Below are 23,458 nucleotides of genomic sequence, written 5' to 3' on the forward strand. Positions count from 1 at the left end.
TATGCAGTTATATATGCATATGTGCGTTCCCGTATTTGTATATATATATATATATACACATATGTATATGTACAATATGCACATGTAAGTGTGCCATACGATGTGCTTATCTTCAGCTCATGAACGAACTACTTTATATAAGAACAAGCATTATCTATGCTTCTTGAATTTTGAGTTTTAAAATGATGAGTAATTATTCTTCAAAATTTGTTCATATGTTATATTCACGCATTTAATACTGTAATATTAAAGAGAGAAACGAAAAAGAGAATAAAGAGGATAAAGGGGGGTAAAACAAAAAAAAAAAAAAAAAAAAAAAAAAGTAAATAAATTGAACTTTTGTTTTTTTGTTACGTATATTGTTTTATATACACATACTTACAGAAATACGCAAACATATTTACGTACCTCCGTGTCCATCCATATATATATACATTCATCTTTATACGTATACATAAGCACAGTTGTGCGTAGACGTACATGTCAACCTTTTGTGTGGGAAAAGGGAATAACGTGTTACAAAAAGAAAACAGAAATTTAAGGGGACAGTAGCGTTGAATATATTGAGAAGCAAGATGGTAGATGATGAAGAGTTAAGAAGACTACGTTTTGTTTTGAGTAAAAAAGTAGGGAAAATAAAATATTTTTTCTCCTATTTATTATACAAGCTCTTTAACCATTTTTATAATAAAAAAAACAAAAAAAGAGAGAGATATGTAAATATCCATGGAAGAACATCTCCAAAATTTTTTTGTGATAATAAAATAAGAAGTACAAAATATACCGTTTTATCATTTATACCTTTATTTTTATTTTATCAATTTGCTGATTTTTTAAATTTATTTTATTTATGTGTATCACTTTTGCAAATAATACCAATATTTAATACAGGATATGTATTTACATTTGTAGCACCTCTTATCTTTATTATTTTCATTAGCTTAATAAATGAGGTAGTAGATGATCTTAAAAGATTTATAAAAGATTTAGAAAACAATAATGAAATATATTACGCACTTTTAGAAAATGGAAATTTTGAAAAAATATATTCAAAAGATATAAAAGTGGGGGATATCATTTTAATTAAGTCAAAACAAAGAGCTCCAGCAGATTGTATCTTACTAAGAAATTTAAATAAAAATGAAGAATATACATTTAAGGTAGAAGAGAAGAAGCTATTTGGTAATATAAAATTAAACAAAAACTCCAATGTGTATAATAAAATAAATAAAAGTTATTACCATTTCAATAAAAATATTGACAATGAATTAATTGATGATCGATATAATGAGTCAAATAATAATTACAGTGAAACTAGTAATAATTTGTTGTTTAGTGAAAATGAAAAATCACAAAATGGAATGAAAGAAAAAAGTTATATGTTAAAGGACAAAGACCAGATTAGTCATAAGAATGATATTAATGGATTAAACTCAAAAAATGACGCACAAACGAAAAAGAAAAAAAAAAAAAAAAAAAAAAGCAACAACAATACTAGTAGTATTAGTAGTGATAGTGATGGAGATAACAACAATAATAGCAACACTAACAACTGTAACAATAACAGTTATGATAACAATAACAGTAACGGTAACACTAACATGAACACTAACATGAACACTAACATGAACACTAACATGAACACTAACGTTAACAATGATAATAGCGGAAGTGGTAGTAGTAAGAGGAAGAGCAGTAAGAACAACAAGAAAAAAAAGAAAAAGAGAAAAAAGAAGAGTAGTGACAAAAGTGCGTCCAACGAAACAGCTAACTATACCTATGTGAAGACGGACAAGATTGATGGAGAAACTGATTGGAAAATTAAATATCCTATTCATATATTTCAAAATTTTAAAAGATTAAAAGATTTTTTCACGATTGATATATTATTTATTATAGAACAACCAAAGAATGATATTTACAAAATCGAAGGGTCCTTTGTTATATTTAAGTATAACCCTTATGGTGATTTTAAAACGGTTGAAAATAATAATAATGGCCTAAATGACAATCAACTTTTAAATTATTCCTTCGATTTAGCAAAAGATGAAGGAGTAGATATAGAACCGAACGAAGACTATGCGGATGAAGAGGAAGAATACGACGACGATGATGACGAATTTGATGAAGACGATGAGGATGATGATGATGATGAGAATGGAAGTGATGAAGAAGAGGAAGAAATAGATGAACATTGTAATAAAAATAATCAAAAGAATAGAGACGCTTATGATGAAGTGAATACATATGCTTATACTGAAGATGATGATAAAAGGAAATTAATAGATAAAGGATACATGAATTTAGAAGAAACCGAAGCAAAAGACACTGATTATATGTATAACAAAAAAGAAATTAATAAAGAAAAAGATATAGTAAAATTTGTAGATGTTGAAAAAGGAGGAGCAGGAGAATTAGAAAGATTAAATGCTGCAAAAAATAATAATAATAATAAAAATAATAATAATAGTAATAATAATAATAATAATAAAAATAATAATAATAATAATAGTAATAATAATAATAATAATAATAATAATAATAATAAAAATAATAATAATAGTAATAATAATAATAATAATAATAATAATAATAACAGTTATGTTAATGATAGAAGCATGTGTAGTGTATTTAATAATGAAGATAATTTTAATTTTTATAATGTTAATTATAGAAAGAAGTTAAGTTATGACAACTTTATCCTATTTAACTCAGTTATAACCAGTTCAGATGTTATATGTTTAGTTATATATACAGGAAGTGATACAAGGGTGAATATGAGTACACAAATTAGTAAAATGAAGCGAGGAATGATAGATAAGAAGTTGAATGTGATAACTCTTTTTTTATTTATTATACTAGCTCTATTTTCTATGTATATGTGCTCAATCAAATTAAACCATTTGTGGTATTTGAATTTTATTCGTTTTGTTTTATTATTTTCTTCTGTTATACCTATATCATTAAGTGTTAATTTGAATATTGCTAAAATATATTACACATTTGTAATTCAGAAGGATAAAGAAATAGAAACAACAATAATAAAAAATAGTTCAATTATTGAAAATTTTGGTGATGTGGATTATATTTTTACTGATAAAACAGGAACGTTGACCGAAAATGTTATGGTACTTAAAGTAATACATATCGGTTTAGATGTTATACATGCAGAGAGTGAAAAAAATATGTTACAGAATAATATGGAAAATAAAGTTAAAGCAAATTATAATAAAAATATGCTTTCGTACAATTTAGATGATATAAATGAAGATGTAGATGCTTCATCTTTACAACTGTCTTCTAATTATTCAAAACATGATCGAAGAAGTAAAATGAATAATAAAGGTAATGATTATGCAGCTTTTAATTATGATATAGAGAGTGGTAAGAATAAGAATGATATGCAAACATTACGACAGCTGAGTAAGGCAAATGTCGTTGAACATATTAATATTAATGATGAAGATGATTTTGACTATGGTAATTTTAGTCAACATGGTAAGTCTAATTTTGCGGAAAACAATTTCCGTGATATGAATATCAAAATATTTAAACAAAATAATTTAGGATTAAATCAAAACATGGCACAAAAAAGAACTGATATGTTAAAGAAAAATAATATTATTCATATGGAAAAAAAGAAAAAAGTAGAACAAATGGTAGATGAATTTTTAAAATATAAATCAGACCCATTAGATTATTATAATGATAATGTAGAAGATATCGAGTTTTTAAAAAAACATAGAGTATTTCAAACGTTTTTATCCTTTCTCATTTGTAATAATATTAGAACATTAGCAAAAGAAAATAATAGCAAAGAAAAGGCAAAAAAAAAAAAGAACATAAAGAAAAAGATTTTCAAAAAAATTTTTATTATATACTAAAAGTCAATAGAAGGAGTAAAAAAAAAGATAGCAAAATGAATAAAAAGGACAAAAATGTAGAAAATAATACTAATAGTAAATTTACTTACGATAAGAATTATTTTGAATCCAACAGCTCAGAAGATGCCGAAACGTTTTCGCACTCAGATGTAAGTTATCAGTGTTCTTCCCCTGATGAACTAGCCTTCTTAAAATATGCAACTAATTGTGGTTTTATTTTAAAAAAAAAAACAGCTAGTAAAATTGAAATTAAATATAAAAATATCATTCTCGAATATGATATATTATTACATATACCCTTTTCCTCAGAAACGAAAAGAATGAGTATTTTTGTGAGAAATATAAAAAATAGAAATATCTACTTCTTCATTAAAGGTGCAGACAATATATTAATAAAAAAATGCCATGAAAAATATAAAACATTTATATATGAAGAGAGTGATCATCTCTCAAATCTGGGGTTACGAGTTTTAGTTCATGGATTTTTAAATATAGAAGAGCAGTTTTTCCACAACTTTTCCACACTATATAACAAAAACAAGGATGTCAAAGGACAACTAGAAAATATATTAGATTATGTTGAAAAGAATATCAAGGTGTTGGCAATAACCGGTGTTGAGGACAAGTTACAGGAGGTAAGAAGAAAAATAACCCATCTAACAGCCTTTTCTGCGTGTCTTGCGCATATAGATGTATGTGCACATATTTGTATACGTCTGCATATATATATATATGCATATATTGGCGCATACGCGTATATATGTGCACATTTTTGTGTGCTTCTTTCATTGCAGGGAGTTGGAAAGACCATCGAGATGCTGTACAACAGTGGCATAAAAGTCTGGGTGTTGACAGGAGACAAAATAGAAACAGCAATATGTATTTGCAAAAATGCTAATATAAAAAAGAAGAAGCACAATATTTACATATTCAGGCATGAAAATATTAAGAGCACTTCTAACCTAATAAGAGAGTTTAACTCCATTTTAAATAATATAGATTCCTATGTTTTATTTTTTGATAATATTATCATACAAAATTGTATTAAATATATTCCTAATGCCTTTGTCGATTTCGCGGCAAATGCACGTGCAGTGGTAATACATTTACAGAAAACATTAAAATATGAAAATATTAATAAAGATGATATATAGTTCTTTTTTCCTAGAGTGAAAATCATAGGAAAGTAGTGCTTCGCGATATTTGCTTGTTTGTTACTATGTGCGACATGAAATGTTTATCCGTTTGTTCCTCCTTTTTTCTTTTTTTTTCGTATTCTTTCTCCATTTGTTCATATATTTATTGCCATTTTCCCATCATTATTTCTTCATTTCCCATCCACGCAGGTTTGCTGCAGGTGTAGCCCTATAGAGAAGAAGGAAATTGCGGTTTTAATAAAAACAATTAAGAGAAAGAAAATTTTGTGTATAGGTGACGGGGGTAATGATGTTGCTATGATTCAGTCGGCAGATATTGGTATTGGTGTATTAGGAAAAGAAGGAAAACAAGTTGTTCATGATAGTGATATAATTGTTTCAAAATTTAAAAACATAAAAAAGTTAATACTTTATTATGGGAATAATACTTTTTTGCAAACATCATCCCTATGCTCCTTTTTAATTCACAGGGGATTTATTTTAACCTATTTGCAATTTATATACAGTTATATTTTTTTCAGTATTCCCGTTTCAATTTTTCAAGTTAGTGCACATTACGAGAAAAGAAGAGAAAAAAGAATGTACATGCATAGATTGTGGAAAAGAAAAAGTGAACACACGAACATGTGTGTATAATATTTGTATTTATCAGTTTATAAATTTTTGCATACATAATATATATATGTATATATATTGTATGTATATACTTTTGTGTATATTTTTAGGGTTGGTTGCAAATTGGTTACACGACTTACTACACAACTGCGCCCTTTTTGTCCCTTCTGCTGGATATAAAGATAAAGAAAAACTTGATATATTTGTACCCAGAAATTTATAAAAATAAAAAGCATAAAAGGAAGTTGGATCTTAAGTCCTTTTTTATTATCGTGTGGATATCTATTTTTCAGGTAATGAGCTTATTCGCGAATATCTTCGCGTATTTACTTATATATGTAATTATGTACATATTTCCGTATACACATGCAAAAATTTGCGCATATGGATGCAAATGACCGTAGTGCGTATTTGTATATATTTAATTAAATTGTCATTTTCATGTTTTGCTGCAGGGAACTGTTGTTATGCTGGGAGCGCTGAAATTGTTCAACGATAACTACAACAATCTTATAAACATATCATTTTCGTCCTTAATTGTTTTAGAAATAATGAATATACATTTGGAAGTGGAATCATGGTTAAACTACAAAAAGTTTTATTTACCGTTTATTCTTAAATTTTGCACGCAAAACAAGATAAAACGCAAATATATGCATATGTTCGTATGATTGTACGTGCGTGTACATATATATACTCGTACATGTACGTACACACATGCACATGTGTTGTACGCTTTACCCTTTTATAGGCACCCATTAATGATATCGGCAAATTTGTGCTCCTTCATTGTTTACATTTTTTCGATGTTCATACTGAGGAACTATTTCGATATTATGCAAATCATGTCAGTTATGTTTTGGTACAAAGTTATATTAATTGTTCTCTTCGCTTGGTTACCTTTTTATATAATTAAAAAAGTAAAAAATATTATTACGCCTTCTCAATTTTTTAAACTTGCATGAGATATTAAAATATCAGCTACGCAGTTTTTGGATCTGTCAGATTTTACCCTTTTTCGAGTGATATAGACCATTCTATTGATTAAACCAGTTAAACGCTCTTTCAATTTCTTTACAAGCCTATAAAGTGAAATAGTATATAAGTCGTATATGATAAGGTGTTATACATATTTTGTAACGCGTAGCATGTGTATAAATATGTCGAATATACGTATATATATATGTATACACCTATACATGTATGCATGTGGGCATAGGTGCTCATTATTATAAAAACCTTTTAAGAATTATGAAAATTAAAAAAGACGATTACCTGAATTAAATCGATAGATGTGCAATCCAAGTACGAGCTAAAGGCCTTTATCAGCAAACACATCATTACGCATAAATGCTCTGAAAAAGAACCACATGCATACATTCATATGTTTGTATATATATGTTTACATATGTGTGTATATATGTGTGCACATAATTGTGTGTATATGTATATATATATGCATATGTGTGTGTACACATATGTGTGTTATTTTAAAATAATAAGCTGCACTTATTTTTAATAAAATATTGTCCCATAATAATTAAGTACATTTTGCAGCTACTTTTTACAATTTTTTTTTTTTTTTCATTCAATTATTATTAATTTTCTTTTTTTTTTAACTTAAATTCCTTGTTTCGAATATAAAATTCAGTGGTATATTAACGCTGACCGAATGGTAGTTGTAATTTTTTAAGTAGGAAGTATTTTGGTGGAGCAACACTGCACTATAGCCCGCCTACGAATGAATAAGTAAAAATGTCCGAGTATAACGGAGATATAACATTATATATATGTATATATATATGTGTATGTATGTATGTATGTATTATGTATGTGTGCGTATGGGATAACAATTCTATTAGAAGGAAGTTAAAACTGGAATTAGGTTACATTACCATAATGTACTTATCAACGTTATTGGGGCAAATAAAAATATTATCTCCAATCCACGGGAATGAATGTTTATACTTTTTCGAAATATATTTTTGCTTCATATATTTAATGTACATTTTTTGCCTTTTATATATGTGTACTAGTGTTCTAATATCCTGATCATATGTGTAAGTATTATTAGAAACACTATTAATAAGGAAAGCATCGCCTCTGAATATGCTGTTAATATTCTTCCTTTTCCTTACACAATTTTTAGCAAAATTTACCCAAACGTTTCTATATTTTGAACATTTGTAATCACTCATTATAAAGTTGTTACTCTTGTCATACAGCTTATATAATTTTTTACTAATACTTTTATCATAGTCTATTTTTTGAATTAATTTATTGTGTATTTTCCTTAATTTTTTACTATTTTTAAAAGAATGTTTTTTCCAATTATTCTTTTTATTTCTACTTAAAGGTATGGAAGTGCCTACCGTTATATCGATATCCCCTTCAGAACCTTCAGAAGAACAATTTTTGTAGCATTTGTTGGAGTAAATTTCTTCCTCTTCTTGCTTTTCTTCATCAAATATATATATTGGTTTGTGTAAGTAGAAGGAACAGTGTATATAGTCATTGTCCTTATCATCATTTGCTTCACTAAAATCGCTAGTATCATAATAATCCGAATTAAAAGAACAGCGTGAGCTGTTATATTCGTTATTTAAAGGATCATCATCTCTATTATCTTTAAATTTTTCGTTTTGCATAAATAACAAATCATTTGAACTCTCATAGAATTCGTATATGTTGTCTCCTATCATTTCTTCACCATACATTTTTTCCATTTCTTCCATTTGATTTCCATATATTTTTTCTACTCCTTTTTTACTACTGTTTCTTTTATCTTCCGCATTTTTGCTACCCCTCAGCAGCATAAATGAATTATAACCCCTGGAGTTGTTAACATTCTCGTTTACGTGCTTGATAGTATCTTCCTCCACCCAATGTCCATTCAGTTCAAAATCTGATGAAGTTTCTACTTCTATATCGGCGTAGTCATGCAACTGATATGATGATTCGTTCACTTTCTGTTCTCTGTCTTTACTATTAAAATTTAGATTACCATTTACATGATCATGTATGCGATCATTTATATGATAATTTACATGACTTGCATGAAGAATGCTTTTTTCTTTTTGTGAGTAACTCCTTTCTTCTTTCCTTCCATTAGCATATTTCTTTATTTCCCCCTTTAAATAATTATCTTTAAAATTATTGTTATAAAAAAGAGAAATAAATTTATTTAATGTACTTTTATTATATGATTCCGCATAGTAATTAGTATGTATTGTAAACTCTCTGTATACAATGTGGTTAAACTCGATAATATTTTTCTTCCTAAACTTTTCATATGTTATTGAATCATTTCTTAACAAAGATTGATTATTTAAAAAATTTATGAGAACATTATATAAATTAATCGTTTCTGAGGGTTTAGAAAAGTCTTTTATTCTTTCTTCATGTGAATCTTTCATAAAGCATTTTTCGTATATCTCATCAATATTTTTTTTTTTTCTTTTCTTTTTTTTTTTTTTTTTGCACATTTTTCCTTTCCATTTGCGTATTCCTCATTTTCATTTTCATTCCCATTATCCTTCTCTACTTCTTCAATCATTTCCCACTGAGTATCCTTATCATCATTATAATTCTTACCTGCGTTTCTAGTATTATTACTGTTATGAGTAGGATTCACGTTACAACTTGCTCTGCTATCAATTACATTATTACTAGTAACTACACAATTAACATTTTTTTCAATGATATTAGTATCATCTTTTATACACTGCATTTCCTGCTCATCATCTCTTTGCTTGTTCATACCAACATCATTTATACTTACATTATTAGAAAGTAGTATATTTTCAGCACTTGTTATATCATATGTTTTTGTATGTTTACTTGTTTCTATCAAATTAGATTTTATCTCTTTGTTTTTATAAATTTGTAACGTACTAGAATAATCTGTTTCATTTTTCGTCATTATGTAATGATATAATTTCTTGAATTTATTTTCTTCTCTTTGTACTTTTATATGATTGTTTACGTAACCAATTGCTTTTAATTGTGGTCCTTTAAGTTTCTTTCTTTTTTTGAAAATATTGTTTACATTATTGTTTTCGCTACTGCTACTATTACATTTTTTTTTTTTTTTTTTTTTTTCTTCACGCAATAGTACACAAGAAATATTCGTTAAATTTGATGAGTAAAATTGGGCAGGATCTATGGTCTTGTCATCCTCTTTAGCCTCTTGTGAGTACTTTTTATTATACATCTTCTTTTTTTTGTTAACATTAAATAATTTGTCATATAAAGTAGTTTCTAATTTTATTATTTCATTTAATTCGTTGCTAATACTAGCATTCCCCTTTATACTTTCGAAAAATTCTATTATCTTTTGGTCTTTTATATTACATTGTATATCATCCGTAAATTTCATTACTAAACTATTATTATAATTTGGCATAAAAGTTTTTGTAGTATATTTCTGTCTATTCTTATTAATGCATTTAAATGCGTTTATTATGCTAAATCTTGCAACCTTTTCATTTTCTTCCATTTCTTTTGCTCCTATAGCTACTATGGTTTTTTTACCTTCCCCTTCTTTTGTTGTTTTCCCATCTTTCCTTTCCTTATATGACAATTCGTTGCATTCATCCAAAGACACTGCTGCCTCAATTTCCCTCTTATGAATAACATTATTATCAAGGTTAAAAAGGTCCTTCTCATTTCTATAGTTTTCTATTGTTGCTATATTGTGTAGAGTGTTGAAAAAATGTACACAGTGCAGTTTAAAATATGAACATATCATTTTTATTTCTCTTATATAATAAATACTGCCTAGTAGGGAAAAAGGATTAATGTAATGTCCTCTGAATCTTAATATATCAAATAAGGAGTTTAAACTATGCGGTAGAGTAAAATTATAAAAAACAGACTTAAGTATTTCATATTCATTACTACCTAAAAATTGTACTAACTTCATATCTATTTTTGCGTAATTTAAATAATTAACAGTTTTGAGAAATAGAGTAGTAAAATATCGTATGGAAAAAAGATAGATTATTTTTATAATTTGATTCATAGGATATATAAAACAAGAGAATAAAAAATAAGTATATTTCTTTGTTCTGTGAACATTTTGGACATATTTCATTTTATATATTTCTTTTCTTCTAACATTAGTATACACATTTTTATTTTTTTTTTTTATGTACGCATTTTTTAACCTTAAAATAAAGCAATTTAAAGGTGAATTAAACTCAAAGTGCACATTTCGGTTGAACACATAGTTTACATGAGATTTTTCATATTTATCGCTCTTCCTTACCTCCGCTGCAATTGATGTATCATTAATATTGAAATAGGTGCGATCGTTATATACGCAAATATATGATTTTTTCTTCCTTAAAATGTCGAAATGTGTATTACTACACTTTTCATAAGCAAAATTTATATTATACATATGTCTATTTTTAAAGCAACTCTTATCACTTGTTGAAGTTATTTTGTCTTCTGGAATTTCATCCTCCCCATTTTTACTTAGTCTCCTCCTTTTTGTATACTCAGGTACAACGTCATTTTTCTTAGCCCTAAGGCTGCTTTTGTCATCATAGTCTTCACCCGGAATATATTCGATTTGGCTCATTTGGTTCATTTGGTTCGTATGGTTCATTTGGTTCGTTTGGTTCGTTTGGTTCATTTGGTCCGTTTGACTCGTTTGGTCCGTTTGACTCATTTGGTCCGTTTGACTCATTTGGTCCGTATGGTTCATTTGGTGCGTTTGGCTCATTTGGTCCGTATGGTTCATTTGGTGCGTTTGGCTCAATTGGTCCGTATGGTTCATTTGGTCCGTTTGACTCATTCGATATATTCGGCTCTTTAGATTATTTTCCACCTTTTCATTTTTTTCTTTTTTTCTTTTCAAGTCCCATTTTTCATCCTTTTGATGCACTTTCCATTTCTTTGTATTATTTCCCTGTATGCTCTTCTTCCTCTTGTTCTCCTCTTTTTGGCTCCTCTTTGTGCACTTAAAATTATAACATCTGTTATGAAAAAATATAGAGGAGTCATAAAAGTTAAGGTTATTATGCCATTCGAAAATGGGTTGTTGTACGATTTCCGATAAGTAGGTTTTATTCCCATTACTATTATTATTTTCACTAAAAGTATTGTTTAATTGCTGAAAAATGTTTGTATATATTTTGTAAAAATCGTAAACAAGGAGCTCATTTTTATGAACAAGCGAATCAACACCTTTCATTTTGTCCTTAAAATGGGCACAGTTACAAAAAATGCACATATTTTTTCCCTTAGTACGGGCATTTACGTAAATTATGCTCTTTTTTAAATATTGCTTAAAGTAGGAATAGTCCATTTGTTCCTTTAGTTTTATGGGGTAAAAGACTGTATCACTTTTGTAAGAATCAGCATCTGTAGAAACATACATAAATTCATCATCGCTATGGTTGTTATTGTGCATCTCTTCGTTATGATTCCCTTCGTTTGTCCCTTCGTCTTTACTGCTTCCACACATGCCACTTCTGGCAGGCATGCCATCTCCTCTATAATTAAAAAATTTGTCATTTATGAAATTGTAAAACTCCATTTTTATATTTTCCTTCAAATTAAACCTCTTTCTAAATCTTTTTTCTAATTGGTTGTATAAACTATAATTTATGGGAATATTAGAAAAAATATTTTTACAATTTTTATACAATGTAGAATTCAGTGTATGACTAAAATGGTTCAATACCTCTCTTAAATGGTTATCGTATTTCTTTAAATTTTTTGGGATCATACAACTCCCTGAATTATCCAAACCCATAAGGTCAAATGGTAACGTAGTCGTATCAGTGTCAACATGAATATTCATTTTACCCTTTACATATTTTTCACAAAAAATAGAATTGCCTAAATTTTTTTCTGAGGAAAAATATTTCGATACTATTTCTTTACAAGAGCTGTAATAGTTTCTTTTTTTTCTTCTTCTTCTTCTTTTATCTTCTTTAATATATTGTGTTATAATGGAGTTATGACCTTTGAACATTGTATCTCTACTTCGAAAAAAATTTTTTACATTCTTGCAAAAATAGTTCACATTTTTTATTAAAAAAAATTGTTTATTAGTATTAATAAAATCATCTATTATTATCGAATTGGTAAAATTTTCATATGGGAAGAATTTTTTTTTTTTTTTCTTTTTTAAACGTATAGTAGTACTATCCCTTCGATTGCTCTTACTAAATGCATAATCTTGAACTTCTTCATTTACATCTCTCAAAAACATTTCATCATCTATATTAAAGTACATCAATTTATTTAGGACGTTATCATATATCTGCGTTTTGCTAATAATACCCTTTGCATATTTTACAAAGCCGTTATGAACATCTGATAAGTCTAACCATTTTGCTGTTCTGTCATATGACATACAACACATGTAGTCCAAGGTTCCACATAATTCTGATGTACAACTACGTTTTCTACTGATGATGGATTTTCCTTTGTCTTCCACATTGTCATCATTATAGTCCTCTCCCACTTCTACCTCCACTTTTTCTTCAGTGCCAAATGAATTGAGGTTCTCCTTTGTATATTTCATATTCTCATCAAAAAGTAATTCTTTACCATTACTCGTTCTGCCTCTCTTCCGACAAGCACATGTGAACCCCCTATTTCGTAATAAGCAGTATTCCATATCTAGTATGTGTTCAAATAATGCACAATAATCAAAAAGCTTATATTTACGGGTATAAAAACTCTTTTTGCCATTATGATTTCCCTTTAAGGAGTACATTAAAAAGCTGTGAAATATACGATTTGCTAATTGATTACTTATTCTCAGTTCGTTCCATGTAAATTTATTTGTTTTCAACAAATTTGTGCAACAACTCCAATAATATAAAAGAAATATACTACTTGGATCTTTAATTTTTTTCTTGTATTTCGTAAAAAATTTGGCAAAACTTCTCGCAAAATGGATAACTCCTTCCGATCCAATATTATAATAATCATCTTTAAATAAATGCAAATCATTAAAATTATTGGAAATGTATATTTTTTTTTGTTTTAAAAATTTGGGTTCATTTAGTTTGTTATTACATAATATTTTATTTCCATAATTAGAATTTTCTTGTCCATTGTCATACCTATTTGTAGACAAGAAATTCATACAAGTACTTACTGCATCTGATTTAGGGTTGCAAAGATAATAGATACTACTCTGTTCATTAACATCTGATGAAATTAAATTGTAGTTAAACAAATGGGGGAGATATTTTTTCCTTCCCTTGAGGTGATTAAGGAGATACATATATTTATAGAGAAACTGGTTTGTTTTATTCAGATATTTTCCTTTATTATGTCTTATTCGTACCCTTTGACCTTTATTATTAATGTTTATTTGATCAATATTTTTGCCTTGTCCTTTGTTTTCTGTTCTTTCGACTGAAAGAAGAAGTACATCATCATTTGAATTGTTGCAGCTGTAGCTAATGAAATTTTTACAATAATTTTCAATAAAAGCAGAATAGTTATTCTTAATTAATTCTAAGGTATCATTAAAACTAATTAAAAAAAAATTTGCATTTAATATTACTATGTGAAACATCATGTTATGTCTAATTGGTAAAACATAGCTATGAATATAATCAAATTCAATATATGATATTTTAATTAAATTTATTAATTTTGTATACATATTTCTCATTTTTGTAAGCAATTTTTTTTTGATTTCTTTATTATTAAACGTGTTATATAAAGCACTTTTCATATATTCATATCCATATTTTACAATACTAGAAAGAATATTTTGTTCATTTAAAACTATTTTGTATGCTAGATTTGAATACTTTGTTTTATAGCAAACTGTATAATCATTGGGAGCACTGAAATTTCCTAAATGTCTTAGAACATAAGATGGCATACAACATTTTACACGATTTAAAGCTATAAGGAATTGAAAAATAAAAGATAGCATTTTGATTGTATAATAAAGTCTTTTTCTTTTATTTATATACCTATTTCTGTAAAAAGCGTTAAAACAATTTGCATTAATATGCTCTCTCTTATTTATTATAACAAAGAAAAATTCAAGCATATTTAAGTATTGCCCTAAGCAGTTAATATAGAGATAAATGGAACTATTTAATTGATAATATAAAAATAGTGATTGATAAATATTCCATGAATGATCAATAAAAATATTTAATATATCCGAAAAATATTCAAACATATATAAATCCTTTAGGTTCTCGAAATATTCCTTCATTATATAACAAAACAAAGTGTTTTCATAATACTTTGTATGTACTAAACGCATATGGGTAATTTTTGCCGATTCCTTATTTTCACCTATTTTTTTTTCATTATCACTATCATAGCAGTTGTTCCTCAAAAATTGGTGCAGACTTCTCTTCTTTTCAAAGTTCTCACTTGACTTTATGAACTGCTGCATAATTTCGTCATTAAAATTTACAAACTCGAATTTTCCTACTTCTTCCGGTCCACTTGGAGCATTCATGCCTGGGTTGGCGCCTCGTTCCTCCCTATCCACGTCTCCCTCTTTGTCTTTATCCATGTTTCCCTCTTTGTCTTTATCCACGTTTCCCTCTTTGTCTTTATCCACGTTTCCCTCTTTGCCTTTATCCACGTTTCCCTCTTTGTCAGTGGTATCCCTTTCGCCTCTACCAATAACACCGTTTAATATTCCCTCTTCCGCCGGAATTCCCCTGGCCACGGACTTGTCCTTACCCTGTGCCACCTCTCGGAAGAGTTTGTGCATAATTAATGAAATATATTTTGGCGAAAAATCATATTGCATATTATGTGCACTGGTATTACATCCACTTGCAGTACTTGCCTGTGCAGTACTTCCACTCGTTGAGATATATGAAAAATGCCCCTTCTTATTTCTCAACTGGTAAACTAAACTATAAAAGATGAGCGACTTAACGTTGAAATTGAAATAATTTAAATGGTGAGGATAGTCACTTATGAAAAGAATTTTCAAAATATTTTTGAGATGTTGCAAATCATTATACTTATTACTAACAAGCTTTTTATCTTTCTCCTTATATAGCTGATCTTTACAACAATATATATTTTGTTTAAGTATAATATGATTATTGTTTACGTTTTTCGTACCTTTATTTAATCCTGTATTTTTACTTAAAATCTGTGAATAACTTTTACTGCTTTTGATATGTGCATATATTTTATTTCTACTTTCAACACCTTTATATATACAACTATTATTACCTTTTTTTTTCGTTTGTATGTTGTTTTCTACTACTACTTCCTCTTTGCAAACATTTTCATGAATAATTTTTTCAAATATGTTTTCTTCCCCTTCTTCCATGCTACTATATTCTTTATCTTTCTGAGGATTGTACTTATGAAATTCTTTCCCTTCCCGTACAATTAACCTGTCGAATGATCTCATATTATAATATTTTCCACAATTTAAAAAGAATTTCAAAATATGTGGGATGGGCACAAAAAAGTAATTACATTTTTGTTTTGACGATTTGAAGTGTATTCCTTTTATCATCTGTTTCCTCCTCCTCCTTCTCCTCCGCTTTCTTTTCCTCTTATGCTCTCTCTCCCCCTTCTCCTTCGCTTCCACCATTTCTTTCATCCCTATCGCTTCTTTTTCTACCATCACCTCCTTTTTTTTTTTTTTGTCAATGACTGTTTTACCATTAGATGACCCATCCAGTAAATCGGTTTCATCCGAAAATATGAAATTATTAAAATTCTCACTACAAGAATCACTGTTAAAAAAATCGGTAAGTAAGTTGTCTTTAAAAACTTTTGAGTTTTTGTTTAAGTATTGTACAAAATATTTTTTCTCCTCTGAAGCTTCAATTAATACTTCACTATACCATTCATAAGCATCATCTATTTCTCTGTCTGTTGTTTTGTTTTCACTGTAAGAGACACCCTCATGAAGATTTGCATTTCCGCTATTTTCATTTCTGTTTTGATCAAAATATAGCTGGCTCCTTTCGTCCTCGTAATTGCAGCGTACATCCTCGTTATTGCCGCATACATCCTCGTTATCGCCGCATACATCCTCGTTATTGCCGCATACATCCTCGTTATTGCCGCATACATCCTCGTTATTGCCGTACACATCCTCGTTATTGCCGCATACATCCTCGTTATTGCCGTACACATCCTCGTTACCAATTTGTGCAACCTTACTGTTATTACTACCTTTTAATTTTTTAATTTTGCAAAATTTTCCCGAATCGTCCTCTTTATTCAGTGAAAGGGAACGTTTTCTCTTCCCTTTAGGATGTCCCGATACGATGTTTTCCCTTTGATTAACATCTCTTTTGTTCAATACCTTATTTTTATTTTTATTTTTATTTTCTTCTCTGTCTATTTTTCTAAATGCGCGCATTACTTCCTTCTCGAGGGAGGCATCATCAGCATTGTAGTTTTTTTCTTCATTCATGTTGACATTTATTTGTTCATTCCTGCTGCCTTGATCATGGTGCCTTTCACAGACCGGTTCACTGTTTTTAGAGTTTGTGGGTTTTCGCTCTTTTTTATTACTGGATTTGCAAATAGGTATGAACTGCTTATTGTAAAAATGAATATCCTGTTGCATATGACACTTGTAATGATTGTTCAGATGAAAACTTTCAAATTTGTCTTTTATAAACATATTTTGATAGTTGAAAAAATCATTGGAAAACATAGGATAATAGAGTTTACAAGAAATTATTACACAAGCTGCAGCCAAATAGTAAAAGCATTTTCTGATTAGATATGCTGAGGTTTGAATACCACAAAATGTATAAAAGAATTTTTGCCTATAGAAATGATTAATTTTATTATAGACTTTAAAATTCACAGTTCCATCTTTAGAGGTTATATACTTTTTAGTTTCAATATATTTTTTATTTATATAATATTCTTTTTTCATTAGATATAAAATAAAATTATTTGCTTCATTTATAAAATAAACAGATGATAATGCTGCACTAAAATAGGTTACACAATCCTTATATATTTTATCATATGTGTAAAATTTATTTAATTCTATGTGCATATCATCATATTTCTTTGTAAATACGCGATATAAGAATTGGTAAAATCTATACTTAAATATAACCATATTTAATAATTTCAATGAATATATCTGAATAATATTAGGAAGTTGAAATTTATATATTAAATCATTAATTAAGGAGTATAAATTTACTATTACTTGTCCGTTAAAATTTTCTAAGGATTTTAACCATACGGTATTTATAACATGACCATATTTACGCAAACTAGCGTAGGTCAGTCTTAATTTTTTAGGATATATTACTTTATACAATTTCAGATCTTCCCCTTCATCATTCGTATTACCGTCATTAGTGTTATCTGCGTTATTACTGCTGTTCGCGTTATTATCATTTTCGTCCATGTAAAACTTGTTATTATGCTCATAATAATGAATGCATATAAAAGGAATACAACTTTTTAAATTTCTCATAAAAAAATATTTTTTCAATTCACAGAAATGGGGATTTTTAAGGGGGAAATTAAATAAAACCTTTTCTTTATATAAAGAACTAAATTTATCTGATACGTTATTAAATATTCTATACATATTAAAATGATCTGCGTTAATATAATTCTTCATATTATGCGGTAAACAATAAATATGTAATCTACTGAAACAATAATATAATATATATAACAGTAAATCGAACGTAAAATTATAACAAAATTTATACGCCTCTACATCTTTTAAATAATACTTGTAATCGTTTAAAAAAAAATTAACGTACTCTTTGTATATATGTTTAACTGCCAACGTTCGAAATCTACTGATACTAGATATGTACAAAACACCTTTGTACACATCATCAAATATGAAGGAGTCTATCATATACTTTTCCTCAATATAAACCTCTTTATTTTTCAACTCTTTTTCGTCCTTTCCATCCTTTTCTTCTCCTTCTTTATCATGCTCCACTTTCTCCTCTTCATTATTTTTCTTCTTTTTTAAAATACGCTTATATAAAAATAAAAACGCTTTATTTAAATTCACCTTTTTGTTATTTAACCCATTGTTATAATAATTTTTCCTTATGTGTGCCTTACTTTCTTTTTTTAACTTGTTCACGAATTCTAATTTTTTATATACGTCCATACGTATTGTAGGCATCATGTGTATCATATTATCAGGGGAGCTCGTCTTTACGTAGTTATCCTTGCTATTCTTCAAGTAGCTTTGTTGTTCCATCTTTTCACTCAAGCTATCCTTTAGATCGTCGTGCAAGCTATGGTTAGACATTAGATGGTCCTTGTTAGCACTGAATGCGTCGATTCTATTACTTCTAATATCAAGATTTGGACAGTTAATATCATTCAATTTTTGTTCCTCCTTCTTTTCAGATGCTAATGGAAGTTTTGATAAAATAGATCTATCTTGAAGGACATCTCGAACGTCATTTGAAACTCCATCCTCATCGTCATCTGCATCGCCATCTTCAAAATGTTCACTTCTATCATCGTTAAAATAATACATGTAGCTTGAGAACGGGTTTTGCTGTTCAGAAACATTCCGATCTTTTCTTGTTTCGTTACTTGTTAATATTAATGGAGAGTAACTCCTATTCCTTTCTTTTTCACCTTCTTCTCCTTCTCCTTCTATTCCATTTAGTATGCTTTCATTTTCACGCAGCTCTTCATCAAATACAGAATTGACAGCTACAACAGACTTATCTATTAAATTTAGTTTATTGCTACCTTTATTCAGTTCAACATATTTTATATACTTTTTCAAAACATTTTCAACATCATCACCTGCTACACCATTAGGTTCCATATCTTTATTTTTTTCATTTGTTTTAACCACATCATTTTGTTCATATGTGCTATTGAGAACATTTAATTTTTTTTCATTTTTCATCTTTTCTGTCTCATACTCAAATATTCTACTATTTTCTGAATTGTTCACGTCAAAAAAATTATTCTCTGTATTGGGATATAAACGATTGTTATGTGCTTGATAATTTAATTCGCTTTTATATTCAAATATTTCGCCATCTGTTAAATAATCCTCAAAATTATCCTCTTCAGGTCCTTCTATTGGTCGTTCCTTTGGCCCTTTTACTAGTCTCTCCATTGGCCCTTCTACTAGTTCCTCCATTGGCCCTTCTACTAGTTCCTCCATTGGCCCTTCTACTAGTCCCTCCATTGGCCCTTCTACTAGTCTCTCCATTGGCCCTTCTACTAATCCCCATTTTTGACCTTCTTTCTGTACCTCATACCCACCGTTTGCTTTATCCTCTGTCTTAAAATTGCTGTCAAAAGCAAAATCATCCACGTCAACAATTTCGTTATTTTTCAGTTCATTCAAATTATAAGCATTCTTATCTTCCGAAAAATCGTTTTCTACATTTTGTTTCAAAGGCATATCATAATGAAGTATGCCCCTTTTGTCTTTCCTATTTCTAATGTCTTTCATATTATGATTACGACAACTACTTTGATATTTTTCCTTATTAGGAGAAGCAGATATTAAATGATCATATTTTCCTTTAAAAACCTGTAATATATCATAATAGGATAAATACTCAATATCACATTTACTTCTTAACTCTTCACGTATATAATACAAAAAATCATGCTCGTATATTAAACTAATTAGATCGTTATAATTTGTCGATCTATTCATATAATAGGAAGATACATATTTTACTGTTGGATTCGATAAATTCCTGTAATGCATAATTTTATTAATTAAGTAGGACGAATAGAAATGGTACACACGTTCAGCATCTAAAAAATTTTCGTCCTTTATGAAATCATCCCCTCTGTTAGCAGTATCGGCTTTGTTGGAAGTATCGGCTTTGTTGGAAGTATCGGCTTTGTTGGAAGTATCGGCTTTGTTGGAAGTATCGGCTTTGTTGGAAGTATCGGCTTTGTTGGAAGTATCGGCTCTGTTAGAAGTATTGGTTTTGTTAGGAGTATCGGCTTTGTCAGCAGCATCTCCTTTGCTGGCTGCAACCACATCCGAAATATCCGGATCATTCACAGCATCATTAAAATTGTCTACACTTCTGAACTCATTACGATATTCGTCTTGACCGATATTTTCAGAATTTTCAAAATTCTTATTATTTTCAAAGTTTTCATCATTTTCTAGATCAAACATATCTACCGAGGTCTTTCTAAATGCATATTCCACCATCGGCACATTATTCTTATTAGCATGTTTACTATAATCATTGTTGTAGTTTAATCCATACTTGACGTTATGCGGTTCCTTGTTGATGGAGTTAAAATTATTATTTTCCTTATTATGTAGAGTTTTATTTTCGTTATGTATTTTTGCCTGTTTTAAAGTATTTATAACATTATTAAATTTTATATAAATCTCTTTATTATTTTTTTCGTTATCTAGTAGATTCGTTTTTTTGTAAATATTTAACAAGCGAACATGGAATTTTTTATTTATTTCACTTTTCTTTGGACAAAATTCCATAAATGCACTAGTTTTATTAATATATTTTTTTTGCATATTAAAAAAATAAGAAATTTTACTTAATCCCATTTTTTTTGTCACTTTTTTAATAACATCATTCACATTTATATCTTTTGTCATTTTTTCTAAAACTTCTGTCATTTTTTTTACTCTAATAACTTCATAAATATATTTAATCGATGATTCTTGTACAGCTCCAAAAGGAGTATAAATATTCAAATGTTTACTATTCAATTCTATTAAATGAAACCATATTTTTTTAATTTCATCATATATATATACGGGTAATTTGTGTAATGAAACAAATGTATTTATAAAACTTATTAGTGCTTTTTGAAAATTAATAAAAAACTCATCATTTTCCTTAAAAACATATTTTGTTAAATTATTAATTAAATTTTTATCTTTGTACAATTTCTTAATGATATCATATACATCCTTTTCAAGACTTTCACAATTCGTATCTTCATTTATTGATATTTCCCCAAAATCATCATCAAAATGCTCCAAAATTTTATCGCTAACATAATGACACTTATTACATACAAACTGTCCTTCTTCTAACCTAAACTGTGTATGTCCACAAACTGTACATGTTGGTTTTTCCATTCTGTGCCAATCGGATATGTCTTATGCGGTAGGTGTTATTTGTCATATGTTACATGCCCATATTTTTCGACCACACATGTGGATGAACCCATCATATAAACATATATGTATGCCCCTTCACAAATGCTTATCCTACATACAAGTGTGCATATCTATACAAATATGGAGTATATGTCAGTTATATAGTTCTATTCACACTAGATCTTTCTGCATACTCGACAGTTGTGCACTGTAATGCTGAATATATACATTCATACGTATATATGTACTTATGTGGACGAATGAAACACAATGCTTAAGCTACCACATTAACAATTGTTGCTCCAATTTTTTTTTTTTTTGGGTAAAGTAGTTATCAATTAATTCTCCTAATTTATTTAATTAGTGGTATATTAAAGAAAATATTAGTATTCTGTTTATAAGGAAAACAAATGGAGGTTGAAAGGCATAAAAAACATTATATATGGAATATTGACATAAGTATGGCCAAGTCTACACAAAATGGCATGTATACTCTCATGTATACAGTACATGTACAACTATATCTACTTTGTGTTCTGTACTTAATTATGTACAAAATGTTAAGGAAATTTTTAAATGTACGCATATATATAAGCATATATATATATATATATAATGTAAGGAAAATTCTTAGAACTTCTCTATTCCATGTCAAAAAAAAAAAAAAAAAATGGAATAACATTTGTAGCATACATTATTCTTTGTTATTCAGTGTCATAAAATAATGATCACATAAAAATAATCGTTTGGCGAACTAGCCAACTTTTACAAACAAAAAATTAAGTTGAATTTTTTTCCCATTTTTTCATTAATAGAGGAAACAAGAATTTTTAAAAGAATGATAAATACGTAAGAACAAATAAGGATATATTAAGAAAAAAAAAAAAATAATAAAATAATAATGAGGCGTAGAAGAAAAAAACTAACGTAGATGAACTTTTCTTAAAAAGTGTCAAAGAGACATAATTTTTTGACAGTTCTACTGTATGAACTAAGAATAGCGCCAAAAATATGTTGTATATGTACATGTGCGTGTGTATGTATGAATATATATATGTATACATTAAAACATATTAGAAAAAAATGTACAAATAAAAGCATATAATAAAAAGCATAACTAAAAGCACATGTAAAAACATGGATAAAAAGCCGTTTTCTTAACGAAATGTTAAGTAATTAACAAAAAAAAAAAAAAAAAAAAAAAAAATCATTATCTTCAAATGATGACAATTTTATCTTATTTTTTTTAAGGTATTATTTAGCAAAGTTAAAGGGACGAAAATAAAGCAATGTATGCGTAATATATAGCTTATAAACGTTTAAATAGAACTGCTCCACTAAAGATGTTTTAAAAATAGTAGCTTGGCTTTTTAAAAAGTTGGAACATACAAAAAAAGGAACGTGCTGCGAACGATTGCTTCTTTTTTTTTTTTTTTAAATACCTTCTTTGCAAAATTAAGACGTTTATTTTGAGGATTGGTAATTATATAAGAAAAAATTTAAATGCAGAAGGGAAAGAGTTGAACAAAAAAAAAAAAAAAAAATTCTTTAAACGCTTCAAATGCTTCAAATGCTTCAAATGCTTCAAACGCTTCAAATGCTTCAAACGCTTCAAATGCTTGAAACACTTTAAATGCTTCAAACACTTTAAAAAACGTGTTCGAATTATTTACATGAATTCAGACAAATGGAAAAGTCTACCATGGCAATGATCAAATCATTAAAACGGTAAA

General features: G+C 28.2%; 2 protein-coding genes across 2 annotated transcripts; one reads left to right on the forward strand and one right to left on the reverse strand.

Annotated features, from left to right (window-relative positions):
- Nucleotides 1–575: 575 nt before the first annotated feature.
- PmUG01_14057700 (phospholipid-transporting ATPase, putative) lies at nucleotides 576–6,621 on the forward strand (the record flags this gene model as incomplete). The annotated part of the gene is given in 7 exon segments (XM_029008152.1): nucleotides 576–3,824; nucleotides 3,839–4,519; nucleotides 4,679–4,981; nucleotides 5,231–5,584; nucleotides 5,767–5,949; nucleotides 6,112–6,236; nucleotides 6,408–6,621. 7 exon segments carry the CDS (start codon nucleotides 576–578, stop codon nucleotides 6,619–6,621), a joined length of 5,109 nt encoding a protein of 1,702 aa, XP_028864470.1.
- A 72-nt stretch (nucleotides 6,622–6,693) lies between these two features.
- PmUG01_14057800 (conserved Plasmodium protein, unknown function) lies at nucleotides 6,694–21,704 on the reverse strand (the record flags this gene model as incomplete). The annotated part of the gene is given in 5 exon segments (XM_029008153.1): nucleotides 6,694–6,738; nucleotides 6,932–7,011; nucleotides 7,277–7,391; nucleotides 7,552–9,105; nucleotides 9,120–21,704. 5 exon segments carry the CDS (start codon nucleotides 21,702–21,704, stop codon nucleotides 6,694–6,696), a joined length of 14,379 nt encoding a protein of 4,792 aa, XP_028864471.1.
- Between the last annotated feature and the right edge of the window lie 1,754 nt (nucleotides 21,705–23,458).

The sequence above is a fragment of the Plasmodium malariae genome, assembly GCF_900090045.1.
Source record: "Plasmodium malariae genome assembly, chromosome: 14".
In the NCBI taxonomy this organism is placed as follows: domain Eukaryota; phylum Apicomplexa; class Aconoidasida; order Haemosporida; family Plasmodiidae; genus Plasmodium; species Plasmodium malariae.